The following is a 17,041-nucleotide window of genomic DNA, read 5'->3' as shown; positions in this document are numbered from 1 at the left end:
ATAAGAAAATGAAGATTTGGTATGTATGGGAAAAACAATAGTGGTGGTATTTAAATTTTAATGGTTGAGTATCCATTATAACCTCGTTGTATTACATCATAGTAATGAAGTAAAAGCAATTAAAATGGACTAGATGGCTCTCAAAAGTTATTGCTTATTTATCCATGACTTAAATGAAAAGATAATAGATTAAAATTTCAACACATAAAAAATTTTCAAATAGTAAGATTTACTTAGTATCATTTAATAGTAAGATTTTCTTAGTAAGGAAAAATTGTAGATGTTTGTTCCATGGTTTGGCGTCAGTGGCTGTCTAATTATCTTATTACTATATCAAAGCAATCAAAAACAAAATAACCGTGATAAGGTCAACAGTTTATCAAGTTATTTGAAGTAAATAAAAGGAAGCAGAAGAAAATAAGTTTACACTGCAGAATGGAGCTATTAAAATTCCTTTTATAAATTTTTTTTAATGTGTTAATACATGTGTGTTTTTAAAAATTGATTCACAAATAATTCATGATGTCTAATTATAGGTTATTTGTTGCTATTTTTTTTTTTTTTTTTTTTTTTCTTCTTTACCAGTGGCATGTTAATTATTAACCCTTTTTTTTTTTTTTTTTTTTTTAAAAAAAAAAAAAAAAAAAAAAAACCTTTTTTGTCACTTTCTTATTTAAATGTAAGTAAAATTTTTTCCTGTAAGAAAAATTTTTTGGCCTTCAAATATTTCTTTTTATTGTTTCTTATCAATCATTTAGTGATTTATAAACTTGTCTATTTCTTTATTGTTTTTGTGTCTTGTTTATTTGCTTTTTTTTGCCTTCATAAATCCAGAAATTACTGATAAATGGTTTAGAAATTATTTTTGTGTGTATGCAATATAAAAAATTTACATTCTGTTTGGTCTTTTTTTTTTTTTTTAATCAGAAGTAGTTTCAATATTACAACTAAATCTAAAAATGAAAAAAAAAGTCATTTGTAAAAAAAAACTGCAAAGGTTTATGAGCTTCAATAGTGAGGAAGATAAAAGGTTCCAAAAAATAAAGTAAGAAAAATGACCTTTCAAAAAGTTATGATTTGAGTGATATAAATGAATCCTTTTTAAGTGTTGTTTAAGTAAGATTTTGTTCTAATGTTCATGCTTTATTTCCACAATTATTTGTTTATCATATTTACTTATCTAATTTTTATCTAAATTTTGTTTTTAATATATGATTACCTTTTTTTTCATTTTCAGTGTTCACCAAAAGCCACATCCTTTTCGAAGTCCAATGGTGTATTTGCGCTCTTCATCTCTTTATCGCAAGCATTCAGAAGAGTGTCTGACCAAATTAAATTCTCTGAATGTTCATCCGTGCAGTGGAGGTAGTACTCCTTTTGTTTGCATCATTGTTTAAGGTTTCTGATTTAATTCCTAGAAGGAATTGCTTTTTATTTTTTTAGAGAGCGTAGCAATAGTTTTTTTTTTTTGCTGCTATATTCATGATTATTACAATAAAATTGAAATGTAAATTTTGTTTTTATGATTCAACTCGAGATGACACTATAAATGCAATTGTTTAGGATTTAAATAATAATCATAAGTTTTGAGATGTATAATGATTTTTCTAAATTTTTTTGGTGAATGTAGTCAAAAATTGTTGATTACATAAAAATCAAAAAAGCTGAGAAAAATGTTTTTCACTGTTTATTTATTTGAAGACTGAGTTCAGAATTCTGTACATCTTTTGCATCTGTTTCTTCTTTAGTTGATAGGATTTGTAACTATTTACTTAAAAGGATAGTCCTTCTGTTTACAGTGGTGTTTTCAGTCATCTTTTTGATGTCTTTTTATCATTTTTAAATTTAATCAGCTTTTTTCCACTTTCTTACATTGTAAACAATAATATACTTTCCAGCACCTTATATTATTATTGATTACTTTTGATTGACACATTTTTCTAGATTTGCCTCTTAAGGATTTCTGACATTAATTTCAATTATTTGTACTTAATCAGCACTTGTTAGCAATTTATTTGTCTGGTAAGCTGATGTGAATATTATGCTTAAATTAGTTATGTAAGTTCAGTGTTTCATATTTCTCTTTAAATATTATTGCTTATTTTTATAAGCTGATTCAACCTTTAACATTAATCAATAAATGCTACCATCATAGAGATAATATTTTCCAGCAATAAATTATAACTATCATTAAAATTAAATGATAGTCATCTAACATGATAAAATTCACCAAGATAACAAAGTTAAATTGTGTACTAATAAACTACTTAAACTTGAGAGATGATTGTGGTTTTGGCACCAGTAAGAAAGTTTAAAGTTTTATTTCAGAAAAAAAAATTATTTCCACAGATTAATAAAGCACACATGGAATGAATGAGAAATTCCTTGTATGGATAAACCATAAAAGCCCTGTTTGATTATTTGAATTTTTATATTGTAGCTTCAGAATGGTGTCTGGATGATGAGCTGAATGTTTATTCTTGCTCAACAACAGAAAACACACCTTTTGCAAATGTTACAATCAGACCCTACTACAATCACAACCAGATTCTATCGTCAAATGTAAGCTCTGTTTTTGTTCATTTTTTGTTAGTTCAATATTTATTTATTGCTTAACTTTACAATTATTGTTTGTTTTTTTAAAACTGAGATTTAAGTTTTTTGAGTGTGATTTTTGTTTTAAAGAAAGTTAACAAAGGCTTTGAAAATAAGCTTGCAAACAATCATGTTTTGTTTGCATAGAAATTAAAATGGGTGATTGATTGATTACAACTTATGAGGTTTTGATAAGTATTATCTTCCTCTAAATTCACTTTTATTCACATGGCATAGATAGATATTGATTATTCATGTTTTAGTTAGACAAAAATATGGTATCCAACAGTTTTTTGTTGTTTGGGATTTCTTTTTTTTTTGATGAGTTTTTTTCAAAAGATCATGTTTTTCTATTTTGAAATTTTCTAGCTTGGGGTTCAATTAAACCTCTTACAAGTAATTATTTTCTACTTTAAGAAATATTTTTGTAGAAGGCAGAGAAAAATCTTAAATAATTACATTTTTTGACATCATTTTCCTTAAAAGAGTTTTTAACTCGATTATCACGATGCATTTGTGGCTGAAGCTTATGTAGATATTTTACTAATAACTTTTTATATTTCTGAAATAAGCTTATGCATTAAGAAATGTGTAAGATTTAGTTAAGGTTACGATTTCCTGTTTGGCAATTGAAGTTTATTGGGAGAATAAGAATAACTGTCATGTACTTTTTTATTTATTGTAAAATTCTTTTAATTTTAGTATTAGTTTTATGACTTCAAAATTTTTCGATTTTTTGACAATTTTTTGAGAATCTATATTTACTTTGTTACAACAAAATGTTGTATTGCGGATGGGTTGTTTGTGTTTTGGTGATTGATAGGGATCATCACAAAGTTGTGAAAACACCTCCTTTAAAAGAGCTTAATAAATTTATAACAAGTATGTTTTTATATATGCACATAGTTGCAAATATTTTTAGTTTACAATTGTATGTGTTCATGTGCACCTTATATCCCATACAACTAAAATGTTGTTTATCAATTAAAAAAAATTTGGCTTTCACATCCCCTGGGAGGGAAAAACTTCAAAGAGTAATTTAGGTATACCTGTCATGAAAGTGCAAATGTTAACAGTAATTGTAATCAAGTGGAATTAAAATTAATGGCTATATACAATCTTTTCTCCCTACTCTGTTTTATTCTTCTGATATTTTTGTTTTTAAGTTGATGGAGTTAGTTTTGTTATGTTTGTACTTTCCATTGGTTTGTTTTAATGGATGTTTGTTAAACTTGACATAAATAGAATTGATGATTAAGGTTTTTAAACTTTAAAGCTTAACATTTAAATGGCTGGAAGATCGGAAAACCACCTTGAACAGCACTATTCCATGAAGAATCTTAAGCCACACCTACCAATAAAAAAAAAGAGTAAACCGTGTTTATTAGATATCCCCGATGTGCTTTCAAATGACAGGCAAAAAGAAATGACTTTTGAAAAAATGTCAACCAAAGAAATAGCTTTCTTTGGGGTTGTTGACCTTTGTGTGACTATGACAAGTCTTAATTTGATTTCAACAGACCTTCATAAAATTGCTGCTATTTGTGGAAAGCAGGTTGGGAGTTTTCTCCAATCCTATGTTTCAGATATTTAAAATATTTGAATGAATTATCTTGTACAAAATAGTAAAGATTATGTTGTTTATATTTGTGCAATTTAGGTTAATTTGATTATACATTTATGATGATCTGATTATTTTATGATCATTATAATTTTCATGATTGCATGTTGAAAAACTTTCATAATTGTTTCAGCATCAAAAATCATCGCCAGGTGCTCCTCTGTAGGTTAATTTTTTTTTTTGTTTGTGCTACTTATTTATCTGTTTTCGTTTAAAAAGCAGAAGTTTCTATATTTTGATAATTTTGTAGTTTTAGCAGTTCAGGGTTGGGAATTGTTCAAAAAGCATTTTGTAGACAGATAATAAATTTTTTCTGAGTTTGTTTTTAATATTTTTCAGCTTTGAAAGTGACTATGCAACGATGAAAACCTCTTCTAACCAAAAAAAACACAGTCAAGATGGTGGTGGAAGGTATTCTTTTTTTTTTTCATCTTATCTAGTAAAGTACTTGGACAACATGACATTTCTATATTTGAGTTATCAATTCTCTAACTTTTCATTTACATTAAGATTACAAAAAATTTAAAACTTTTTTTAAAGTATAGATATTAGTATCTTTGTTTTTTAATAAAATTTTCCCAAAATATGATGTAATACCATTTTTGTAAAGAAGCATTTACATGAAAATTTTGTATAAGAAATTAACTCTAATTTCCTAAAATATAATTTTCCCACAGTCTTGAGGTGACTTGTTAACCCATTCTAAAAACCTCATACTTTTTACAAATTGATCACATGATCAGGCTTCTGTTTACTTTTATTTTGTTTTTATCTCATTGTATATGATTGCATAATTATGTTGTTAACGAGTTGAAATTTAATGTGCAATCTGTTCTATTGTGTTTGGCCATTTTAGATTAATCTGAACAAATCTGGGATTAGAAAAAGTTTCTAAAAAACATTGTTCATCATAAAGCTAGTTAAAAAATTTAAGCCATAGTTCAATCTTTCCTATTAAAAATGTTTTAAGAGCTTTTTTTTTTCTTTTTCTAAAGATTAACTTTAGATCCTGAATTATACCATGACAAAAATGTATTTAGATAAATACGTATATAGATATATAACGTATATAAAAATGTATATAGATGCATATAACAGTTTTTTTTTTTGTTTTTTTTTTGTAATTTGAGAACTCAAGTTGGTGATTAATGTGTTTGTATGAATCTTACTCAGATTTATTTTCTTAAGTAAAATGTATAAAGGCCTATTCTTTGTATTCCTTTGAGGTTTTTAGTTTGGTCCTGTGTTTGAATGGTGTTTACTTAGTGATTATGTCACAAATATCAGTTTTTGTTATAAGAAAATTGTACATGTAATGTTTAGTTAAAAATTTGCTGTATAAAGAACAAATGTTCTTTTTAATAAATCTTTCAATTTCTTTTGTAATATATTAGATAAATTTAGTAATATCTTGTAGTTGATTTTCATCTTAGTGGTAGATTTTTCATAATGTCTGTTGCATACCTTGAATTTGAAAATACATCTCCTTTAAGCCATATTGGAATAACTTATGACCAATGGGTTCGATCAGCTTGTAGACATAGTTTTAGGGTTTCTCTTAAATCACCAAAAAGCATTAGCTCCAAAAAAAGTTTTCCAACTCAGAAAACTGGCTTTGCCCAAATAGCAAAAAACTTGTCTCACAGCAGGTCATTTCTACAAAAGAAAAGCAAAATACCAGATGAAAGGGACTTTTTTAAAAGAAGAAGTCTCCAACAACTGAATTCACAGAATCCTCGGTAATAAATGTTTGTTGTTTTTCTTACTTTGATGTAAAACTTTAAAAACAAAAAAAAAAAATGCAATCCTAAAATTTATTCTTATATTTTGTTAAATAATTTTACAATTTCTTTAAAGTTCTTTAAAGTTCATTAAAAGTAATTCTATCACATATTATAACTTTAAAATGTTTCTTAAAGTCTTTTAAGGTTTTAAGACTAAACGTTTATATATATATATATATATATATATATATATATATATATATATATATATATATATATATATATATATATATACATATATGTATGTATGTATGTATGTATTTATGTATGTATGTATGTATGTAAGTATGTATGTATGTATGTATGTATGTATGTATGTATGTATGTATGTATGTATGTATGTATGTATGTATGTATGTATGTATGTATGTAGGTATGTACATACGTACGTACATACGTATGTATGTATGTATGTATGTATGTATGTATGTATGTATGTATGTATGTATGTATGTATGTATGTATGTATGTATGTATGTATAAAGTAGTAATTGTTATATATAACTATTGTTTAGTAATATATAATAGTAATAGTGAGCCTGTTAGTTTGTTGACTTCTGAATAAAAGATATTACAAAGTTTATAATTGTTGTATTGTTTAACATAACACAATTACAAACTTTTGAAATTTTTTAAAATAATATTCTTTAGGTGATGTTAAAACACTCTAGGTTTATTTTTTTCTTATCTTTAGTTTTTTTAATCTCACCAGAGGACATTTTTCTCATTCTTTTGTCTTTATGTAAATATTGTGGATATGCAAAAGTTCTTATGAGTTTGAATTGTGCAAAGCTCTATTTTACACCACTGTGTTAATCTAAGAATCTTTTTAAGAATGGTTTTTGCTATGTTAATTCTAATTTCAATTTTGGAATCCAATTTTTTTTTGTCTAAGTCTTTCAAAGTTTTCTTCCTACTGTTTGGTTGTTGTTTGGTTGTTATTAACATAGATTTTTACTAATGTAAAAAAAAAAGAATTAAATATAACATACTTTCCTGCTGTGTTTCTTTTTGTAATGCACTATCTTTATAAACCAGACAGGTTCTAAGCAAATAATAAAAAATATGGTAAAGTTTCTTTTTTAAAATGTACAAAAAGTATGCAACCAATATGGAGGCTGTGCACAATTTGTTTATAAACCTTATGATTATTTTTGTGTGAACTCCAATTAAGATTGATGAGAAGTTTGTTTTAGTTCTTTGAATTCTGTTGTGTTAAAGATCATTAATAATTCATCCATTTCCTTTTACAAACACTAAGTCGTTTGGGGATTATTCTTTTCTAGAACATTTATGATTTTGCATTGGTGTTTTTTTTTCTATTTTATTCTTTTTTGATTTTATATTATAAAATTCCTTTTACCCTATTATTTCTTTTAGTTTTTTTATTGTCGGGTCTTGATACAAATGTGGTGATAATAATCTAAGCTCAATCTGTGTTTATGCTTTTCTCTTTTATTAATGAGTAAAACACTTGTGAGAAATTTTTCTGGTTTTTTTTTTTTATTTACAAAGTTATTTCACATTTCAAACTGTTATTTGATGGCTAGTATCTTTCTATGGGTTAAAATCTTTAAATGAGTTTAAAACGGCCTAACAAATTATCTCGAGCTTTTAGTCTTATACACACAGAGGATGCCAGCAATATTTTATTACTTAGGTATGTGTTTTTGTAATGGTCTTTTACCATTTTCTAAAGTTTCTCTATATGTTAAAATGTTTAGATTTTGTATCATGCTATATGTTATTTGTACAGAAAGTCATTTTATTTGTACACAGCTGATATAAACCCACACTAATAGCATGCTAAATTGAATTCAAGTTTTGAGTTTCTGTAGTTTGTACTAGAGTATTTGACTGAGCTTTCTAAAGCAGCCTCCTGATTTAATAGAATTAATGATAATCATTACTTTAATTTTAGAAAAAGTGCAGATGATTTTAATAGTAGTATGAAAAAAAAGTGACACAAGCAACAAGCTGTAGTGAATAAGAAGCAATATGTTATCTATAGATTATTCTATTTCTAGAAAACTTAGGGGGGAAAGTTTATTTAAAACATCCAGTTCTTCATGTCTAGAAAAGCACTGGTTACTCTGTTCATTTCTTTTTTTTTAAAGGCAGAGTACGAGTTAGAGTAAATTGTTTTGGTTAGAAACAGAAAGTTAAATTTTAAATTGCTTTCAAATTTGTTCAAAATTATCTTTCATTTTTTATTACAATTACAATATATATATATGTATATATATAAATATAACGGGTGGCCCAAGATAAATGGCATAGGTAGTATTTTTACTTTAACTTTGTTATTATACATTACAATGGAAAAGAGAATTTAAAGTGTTTTTTTTTGTTTTATGTGGGATTGCAACTTTGCAACTTCAATTATAAAAAGAATATAGCATTATTATTTATATACTTTTTTGCTTTTAGTTTACGACGTCGAGCAAGTAGTCTTGATTTTCTACCAGATTCCAATAAAACTAGTAAAAGTGTGCAGCAAAATGGGAGCTCAAATAAAAATGGATTTTTAAGGTCATCGTCTGTGAATCAAAGGACTGGTTTTCGACGGAAGATTGCTATTAATGAAACAGACACAGCTCTATCAGGTAAATATATAAATATGTGTATGAATGTATTTCTGTATGTGTGCATTCATGTCTGTATGTGTATATGTGTCTACATTCATACATTTTTTCAGGCATGTATACACTCATATAATATATATATATATATATATATATATATATATATATATATATATATATATATATATATATATATATATATATATATATATATATATACACACACACACATATTTATAGATGTATTCACATACATATACGTATATACATACATGTATATATCCATGGGATCTTTCTACAAAATTTGTGTTTAAGTATATACATGTTTATATCCATATATACAGGTATATATTCATGTAATATTTTTGTAAAATTTGTATTTAAATTTAATGCTATATTATATTTAAATTTATAAATGCTGCATAGTGTTTTTGGCATTTTGAATTTAATTTAGGTCTAAAAGAAATCCGATCAAAAGGATTGAAGAGTATAAAAAGTGGAGTTGATGGTAGAAAGTTATATGTACTAAACTTCTCATTTTGTGTATAATGATCAATTTGCTATATATACTTTATATTTTCTTGTATTTTATTTTTATTTTCAGCTTTGTTTGATGCTATTGAGAGGAAGGATATAGATGATTTGCAAAAATGCATTGATACCATTGATTTTGATATAAATGAGTTAGTCATTTTGTTTATCTATGAGAAAAAAATATTTTTCTTAAAATGATGTTAAAAAATTTAGCCTGTTCAACTTGTTGCTGAATAAGGTTATAATATTTTTACAATATAATGTTCCTATAGCTTAATTTGATGAACTTTTGCATAAGAAAAAGGAAATGAAACGTCATTTCAATATCTTTTTAGAAAAAGTCACCCAGAAACAAGAAATACATTTTTCATGTTGTTTGTATTACTGCATGCATGTATCAAACAACAACAACAGAGCTTACAAATGTTCTAATCTGTGTACAATTTTTATTACTGTTTACTGTTTGGAATAAACCTAAGTTGCAGCTTTTCTCTGTTTTTTCAGACAGTATAAAGTTCATGCAACACTTTGATTGCATATTGGGGATAATTATTACATGTTGGTATCTTGATTTTAGATTCTTATTTCTACAATGGCTGCATTACTTTTGTGTACGGGTGCAATACAATATTTCTGACAACTTCTTGAAGTAATTTTCATTGTACATCTAAACGGTTAACCAATAGTCTGCCCAGTCATACAAAACAAATTTGTATACCTTCTCCAAACTTGTCCTTGTTGTAGGTATGAGAATGAGTGTATAAGTGGCTAGAATATTAGGAATTTTCCAAAAGTTAATCGAAAATGTCCATTTTCCTCAAAGAATCTGAACACTCTTGTTAGATGGTACAAATATTTCCCACCATTTCATATCATCACATTTCTCCAGTGTGATTTATCAAAAATTTGTTCTGTTTTATTCACAATCTATGCTTTAAGTTCTTCATACTTCTTCAAAAGTTCAAATGGATACTTGATGTTTGGCAACTTTGTGCTAACAGCAAGTTTTTTATCCAATCAGAGAATTTCACTAAAATCAGAGAATTCTAATAAAATGTGGTACTGACAACTGATAAATTGTGAGTGGTTGATATCCTTCTCCAAGAATACTCTGTGCAGTTGGTCAGCTGCTCCATAGTTTTTCCCAGCGTTAACACTATTTGTCTCAGCATATATCATATTGAATGCTACAAGTTGTATTCATCAAGAACTTTTGCAATTCCTACAGCAATAGTTTTAGCCTTGCCATCTTTAAATGCAATAGGTCTAACTTCACTTTGGTTTTTTCTTTCAAAGTATTCACATTCTTTGATGAAGTAAGCCATCAAAATGTAAGAACCAATGTTCCATAAGCTGAGAAGTTATTCATAAAACATTGGTCCTTACATTTTGATCGCTCACTTCAGCCTTAAATTTATTAGCCTTTTTGAATGTTGACTTGTAGATTGCTGCTTGCCTTATTGAAATATTGATGGTATTATGTGACAATTGCTTGTAGATTTTAGCAGCTTTGTTTGTTGATACTCTTCTGCAATCAGTTTTCATTTCTTTGAAGAGTGAATGGTTTCCTTGCTTGCAACTTTACCAGTTGAGTACCCTACTTTTTGTTTGCTTTTCACTTGTTTATGGTTGAGTTGTTTGTCTTCAGCGGATAACCATTGACCATTAACTTCAAAATAATCAGTAGTATCAAAAGGTTTATTCAGAACATCATATTTTCCCCCTCTTTACACATTCATCATAACTCTTCAACGCCTTGTCAAGCTTTATTTGTATTGATTTGAAGCTTATTGAAAATGCAATTTTTCAATAGCAACGTAACTCTTTCTGCCTTTAATTTCTGCTCCAAAAAAATTTGCATCACACAATCACTTGAACCCGAAGTGATATTTTGCATTTTTCTCCTATTGATGATTCTTTTAAAGGCACATTTCCTCATTTTCTGTGTGACTGGAAAAATCAAATCAGATTTTTCATCCAGATATCCTTGTTCTTTTGCACAGTAGCATCAATTCTTTTGTGCAACATATACGACTACTACTTTAAGTGATGCAGAAATTAACTTCACTTGTTTGACAACAAAGCTTTGTATAAAGTCATGAAAAGTTTTAAAAAGTTTTATGAAATAAGTTTAATAAAGCAATTAGGTTAAATATATAATTCCATATAGTAATTTTGAGGTCACATTTTGTTTAAGTTAAGAAAAATTAGGATTTGTTTCATTGTACTTAGGCTTCATCTATTTTTACCACCTATTTTTTAACTCTTTTAGAGTGTTAAAAAAAATAGTTGGCAAGAATGGAATAAATAAAGAAGAAATAGAAATAAAAAATAACTGTTGTTTCTTTCACATTTAGTTAGTTTTTTCTAAATTACAGTACTTTATTATTCAGTTGTTTTTTTCAAAAGATTTTTTTTGCTTAAAATTACTTAATTTACACTTGCTTCACTTCTAAAATATTAACTTTACATCGAGATACATTTTTATAAAAGTTTGAATTTATTTTTTGTTTATTGATTTAAAAACAGGTTAAACAGTGACCAGTTCACAGCGTTGGATGTGGCATCAATGAATGGAGAAAAAGAAATGGTTTCCTTGTTGCTCAGCCATGGTGCAAAAGAGAATCTGTTATGTATGTTTTAACATTTTACAAAATATTGCTGTGTATTTGTAGTCTTTTCAATTATTATGTGTTAAAATTTTTAAAAATATAAATTAGTTGTAAATATGTAAATTGTTTTATGGTTAGACAGCAGTCCAGAAAAGAAACTTGAGCATCTCAACAGATTAATAGAAAATGCTGAAGAAACTGTGAACTGTTTAGCAATGACTTCAGTCAGTGCTGTTGGTGAAATGAAGGTTTTTTTATTTGATTCAATTTGTTCAATTTTATTAAATAGAATATTCAAAGTATTGTAATGGTTTAATTATAATCTATTAACAACAATAGGATAATGAACGACAACTGAGAGAACTGGAATGGAAATTGTACATGTTAAAAGTAATGCAAAATGGACTTCTTAATTCAGGTAACTATCAATTTTAAAGTTGTTTAGTGAAAGAAAAAAAAAGCTTAAAGAAGCTTGCACATAAAAATTGATTAAAAATTTAGTACATTTTTACATATGATTACAGACTTTAGAATTTCAATCACTAAGATATGACTAGGAATGGTTTAGAGTTACACACATATGAGGTTTTTTATGTTTCATTTCTTTAGTATTTATGTCTGTTTAAATATATACACACACATATATACAAAGAAATGTTATGTAATGGAGAAACGGAATGAGAGTTGAATAATTTTATTCAGAAAAGAATGGTTTCATTACAAATAGTTGAGAATCTTTATCTTATTTGTTGAAAATTGGGATATGCAGTTATCAAAGAGCATTTTAGTAAATTGTAAAATAGTGTAATAATAGTATTGATTGTATGAGGGATCAGTATTCTTTTCTAAACTTTAAAGGGGTTCACCTTGAGTTTTAAAAGAATGTTTTGTAAACAATGATGCATACAAGTAAGTAAACAGAAGTATGCGTTTAAAGCAATATTATTAAACAATAATACTGTCTGGTAGTCAACATCCTGCATCTGTATCTTTATTTAAACTTTGTATGCAGTCTTAAAAGATCTTAAAAGTATCTTAAAAGATTTTTTAATAACTAAAGAGAAGCAATAAAGATGTATAGTTGCTATATAATTACTACTGATGTATCGTTGTTTTTCTTTAAGATTCTCCATCAAAGCCACCTCAAGTCACAGTTGCACCATTAACAAGTGACTCAGTTGTGGTTATGATTGCTTCACCTCATGAAAGCAAAGAGATCATCACACGATACAAAGGTATTCCTTTTGGTTCAGGGTTTTTTTGTTGTTTTTTTTTTTCGAAAACTTTTTATATTCGTCGAATTTTTAATTGTAAAATTTTGACTTAAATTATTTCAAATAACATATGAAGAAGATAAAAATTAACAATTATTAATACAAAAATAAATTAAAAAGTTAATTATCAACAAAAAGTATAAATTTTATTAGAAAATGGTTTACTTATAAATGAGTCAATTGATAATTTAAAAAGCAAGTTTATATTGAAATTAATTTATTGAATATTTCTTTTAGTTGAGTGGAGTCGTTATGATGATTTTTCTGTGATTGAGGGGGAGTTCACAATTACAGACATGCTTAATCTGAATTACACAATAAACTCCTTGGAAAAGGTGAGCAAGCACCATTTTTCTGAGAGCCTGTTAAAATTTGTTTTTATTTATTTTTTATTCGGTTCTTTATTTCTTTTTAGAACATCTGCTGGTATGTGCGCGTCTCTGCTGGAAATATAAAAGGGTACTCTCCTTGGGGTCATCCAAGTCCAAGTGCTGTTATTCCCTCCTGTAAGATTGAGTTAACAGTTGGTATTTTTTTGCTTTAAATTGATGTATAAGTTGTTGAGAAATGTCTAATATTGTATCTGGAAGGTGATTATAAGATAAAATATATATGTATATATGTATGTATATGTATTGTTTTTCATTAGCGTGGCATGAATGTGATGATAGTTTGCCAAGATATTATGGTGCAACTGACCAACTTTGTAACTTGCTTGAACAATTATACTCCTATCATAAGCAAATAAGGACATCTGATTGTATGTAACATCCTTATTAAATGTAAGAGGCGAGTGAGGGTCTTGTTACAAAAAGTGAGGTTAGAATTGAAAAAAATTAACTGACTTTGTGACAAGAGAAGTGTGCACAAGATCAAGAGTCTTTTTATGAAAAATAAGATTTTGGTATTGAGAAAAATAAACTTTTGCCAGGGAAAAGTGTAAGCAGGGTTTTTAATGTTTTTTTAATTTTTTCAGACTCATCAGACGATGAAGCAAAAAGTCCTCTCCACATCTCAAATATTGAATTAAAACTTTACCAACACAGCAAAAAGAACATGGTGATAAAAAGCTTTCACAAGTACACAAACCTCATTTTTAACTCAGCACCAAAACTGCTAAAGAAAATAAAAGGGTAATCACTTAAAATTTTTGCATCATAAATGATATGTATCATAAATTATATTTATCATTATTTTTTATTTATCATAAATTGTAGTGTAAATATCATTGATTAATTGACTCACGAGTGCACATTCATTCACCAACAGTTATATTTCCAATGTGATTACAAAGGTTACAACAAACTTGCATTTTACTTGTTGATGAGTTCATGCTACCATATAAGTACTAATATTTTTGTTTACAAGTCACCAAAGCAACAGCTAATAAATGATGGCATACACATCACTACAAGAAGTCTTAACATAACTTTAACATATTACCATTTTAGCATAAATAGAGTGGCTTGTAAATATAAATCAGATTAACAAATTAAGCATATACAGTGAAATCTTAAAAATATTTCAATAATAGACACCGTATTACTCTTTGATAACGATTGGATTATGATACATAACAATTATATTCAACTTTTGAAGTTGGGTGTAAAAAAGGTGTGGAAATAAAAACATAACCTTTGAAAGTGAGCTAAGTGCTGCTTTCTTTTAGTACAACATGTGTTTTTACTATTTTTTTGTATTCTTATAGCGTTTTTTAGAATTATTTTATTTAAAATTAAAGTTTTAACAGGAATAACAGTTTTTGCTGTTTATGCTTTTGTATGATAACTTTTTCTGCCACCTGTATTTAATTTGCATGATTTAAATTTGTGATTATTTTGTTTTTAGTCGTGGGATTTACTTGGCATCTCTTCTTTACAGCGAAGATCTAACACGTGTGCTGGTTACTACAGATGAAAATCTGCCTATAGTTGAATGTGATGACAACTATTCAAAGTCATTTACGCAAGAATTTTATTGGTTTTCTAAGGTGATTTTTTTTCAAGCAGGTTTTTTTTTTTATGAAATCATAAGAAAGTTAATGTTTTCGTGATTTTAATTCTCGCTAACATTTGAAGCATGTAACAATATGCTTAAAATTGGCACAATAAATGAACTCTTTCTGCTTAATTTTAGACATCCTGCACATGGGAAGATCTTCAACATATGATGTACATATCAGCAAAATCTTATTCCTCTCATTCTGTTGAAATACGAAGGAAGCTCATACAGTCTGCTCTCTCTTTAATGGTAATTTTTTGTTATTTATTATCTTTCATTTGTATTACTGATATAAATATAGATTTACAATCATTTTTTTTAAAATTTCTTTTAGCTTTTTATTTTTTGGGGGGTTTCTTTTTAGAATGCTACAGGGGTATATGATCTTGGTCCCATCCACTATAAACCTTTTCGAGATAGTCATGGCAGTATACTCCTTTTGTCTGTAAACTGCGTAAAGGTAAATATCAACGTTGTCTTGTTTACAACAATCATTTTAATGTTTAAAACTCTTTTTCCACTATTGAGATTTGAACGAAAAAACAGCACATGAATATGTGGTTTTATGAGCAAAATAACTTCAAAGTTTTATTGCGAGAAACATGGATTGCTTCTGCAAACTTGTACAAAAACAAGTTTGAAGTTTATACTTTGTCTAGTTTGTACTTTATGACGATTCTGTCGCTCGTCGCTCGTCCGAAAGATAATGTTTATTAGCTTTTGAACGAGCTTCGTAATTTTTAACCTTTAAATATTTTAGAAGAAGCACTTAAATAATTACCGCTCTACGACAATGAAATGGATGCCTATAAAAAAGCTGATTAAGAAAAGTAACACTGAACACGTGATTGCCGCTGAGAAGCTTATTCCTTCCATTCAGGTAATAAACAAAAGAGCTTTACTCTTTCAAAGTATCTCTTCTGTATAAAAGGGGACAATGTATTAAATTTCTGTGGCTTTAAACATGTGTTAATTTTTGAAAGAAAATGTTTTAGGAACACATTTCTTCTCATCGTCGTTCGCGATCAGTTTTATCAAGGTAATCCTACGATTTTTATAAAAAAAGTTTAAAAATTTATTTTTGAAATCTTAGTGTGTACCTTCTGATTTTTCTTTTCTTTCTGCAGAGGCTTATATCTTGGTTATCTAAAGCTGCAGACGACCGTTGACACACTTTCTGTAATTGTTCCTAACAATCATACAAATGTGTTGCCTTACGTTAAGATTCAAGATGTTCCTAACGTGACCAAAAACGAATGGAACTGGATCAAAAACCAAAGCGTACGTTTGTTGTTTTTCTCCTCATCTTCCTCGTTCTCCCCTCTTCAGAAAACGATTTTTTTAGTAAAACGATTTTCCTCGTTGCGTTAATTACTTGCATTTAAACAAGAGTTCCTAATTGATATTATTTAACTATATACAACTGTGTTAAAAAAATAGCAGTGATTGATGAAGTATGGACTTTAGTTTTATACTATTAATGAAGAAATTGATCAAATATTATTTCAGAAGGATAGTTTGTAGCAACAACCAGACGACTCGAATCATTTCGAAGATTCCACAAATTTCCATAAACTGGAAAAATTCTTTGATTTTATGTTATTTTAAGTACTCAAAAAAATAGTGGTATTTACATGGATTGTTCTTGTGGATTAAAAATGAAAATGATATATATGTTTTGGCATTTATTGATACAGTTCATTTCCAGATTCTGTTAATTTTTTTTTTTTTTTTTTTTTCTGAAAATTTTAAAATTTACTTTAAAAATAAGATAATTGATCAGAAATCTTCGTGAGTCAGAAAGAACCTTTTGAGAAATACAAGATTTCGAATGTTTACCTATCATGATTGCCAGTGCATTCAAGCTTTGATCGAAAGGTGAAGCAAGGAGGAAGAAAGAGAATTACAAATGTTAGACGAGTATAAAGCATCGTATGCTTAGTCAAACAGAATTTAAAAATTACGTCAAGATTAAATAGGATTTGAATTTTACTGCTGGTACTGTGGTAATAAGAAGACATTTGATACAGAATTC

At 27.4% G+C, this 17,041-nt stretch overlaps 1 protein-coding gene across 24 annotated transcripts in view; it reads left to right on the top strand.

Annotated features, from left to right (window-relative positions):
• The window catches only part of LOC145185023 (ankyrin repeat and fibronectin type-III domain-containing protein 1-like), a 28,988-nt gene that overhangs the window by 10,390 nt on the left and 1,557 nt on the right, over positions 1 to 17,041 (top strand). For 4 of the 24 annotated variants that reach the window (XM_090092326.1, XM_090092327.1, XM_090092329.1 and 1 more), the window contains exons 4-24: positions 1,238 to 1,365; positions 2,441 to 2,562; positions 4,350 to 4,378; positions 4,556 to 4,627; positions 8,431 to 8,606; positions 9,040 to 9,093; positions 9,190 to 9,268; positions 11,649 to 11,752; positions 11,870 to 11,979; positions 12,071 to 12,149; positions 12,856 to 12,966; positions 13,243 to 13,340; positions 13,421 to 13,511; positions 13,655 to 13,765; positions 13,982 to 14,138; positions 14,854 to 14,995; positions 15,142 to 15,255; positions 15,371 to 15,466; positions 15,767 to 15,886; positions 16,002 to 16,045; positions 16,134 to 16,287. In XM_090092326.1, coding sequence (XP_089948452.1) covers positions 1,238 to 1,365; positions 2,441 to 2,562; positions 4,350 to 4,378; positions 4,556 to 4,627; positions 8,431 to 8,606; positions 9,040 to 9,093; positions 9,190 to 9,268; positions 11,649 to 11,752; positions 11,870 to 11,979; positions 12,071 to 12,149; positions 12,856 to 12,966; positions 13,243 to 13,340; positions 13,421 to 13,511; positions 13,655 to 13,765; positions 13,982 to 14,138; positions 14,854 to 14,995; positions 15,142 to 15,255; positions 15,371 to 15,466; positions 15,767 to 15,886; positions 16,002 to 16,045; positions 16,134 to 16,287 — 2,191 coding nt within the window. Of the gene's footprint in view, positions 1 to 262; positions 1,046 to 1,237; positions 1,366 to 2,440; positions 2,563 to 3,750; positions 4,151 to 4,255; positions 4,383 to 4,555; positions 4,628 to 5,511; positions 5,956 to 7,468; positions 7,661 to 8,430; positions 8,607 to 9,039; positions 9,108 to 9,189; positions 9,269 to 11,648; positions 11,753 to 11,869; positions 11,980 to 12,070; positions 12,150 to 12,855; positions 12,967 to 13,242; positions 13,341 to 13,420; positions 13,512 to 13,654; positions 13,825 to 13,981; positions 14,139 to 14,853; positions 14,996 to 15,141; positions 15,256 to 15,370; positions 15,467 to 15,766; positions 15,887 to 16,001; positions 16,046 to 16,133; positions 16,288 to 17,041 lie in introns of those variants that run through there. The other 20 variants (XM_090092334.1, XM_090092336.1, XM_090092335.1 and 17 more) reach the window with 18 other exon arrangements.

This window comes from Hydra viridissima, unplaced genomic scaffold (genome assembly GCF_058129835.1).
Source record: "Hydra viridissima isolate aposymbiotic clone 2 unplaced genomic scaffold, HvirCarnegie_v1 scaffold_7, whole genome shotgun sequence".
Classification (NCBI taxonomy): Eukaryota; Metazoa; Cnidaria; class Hydrozoa; order Anthoathecata; family Hydridae; genus Hydra; species Hydra viridissima.
The sequence above is the reverse complement of the archived record's forward strand: the minus strand, read 5'-3'. Positions and strand labels throughout refer to the sequence as shown.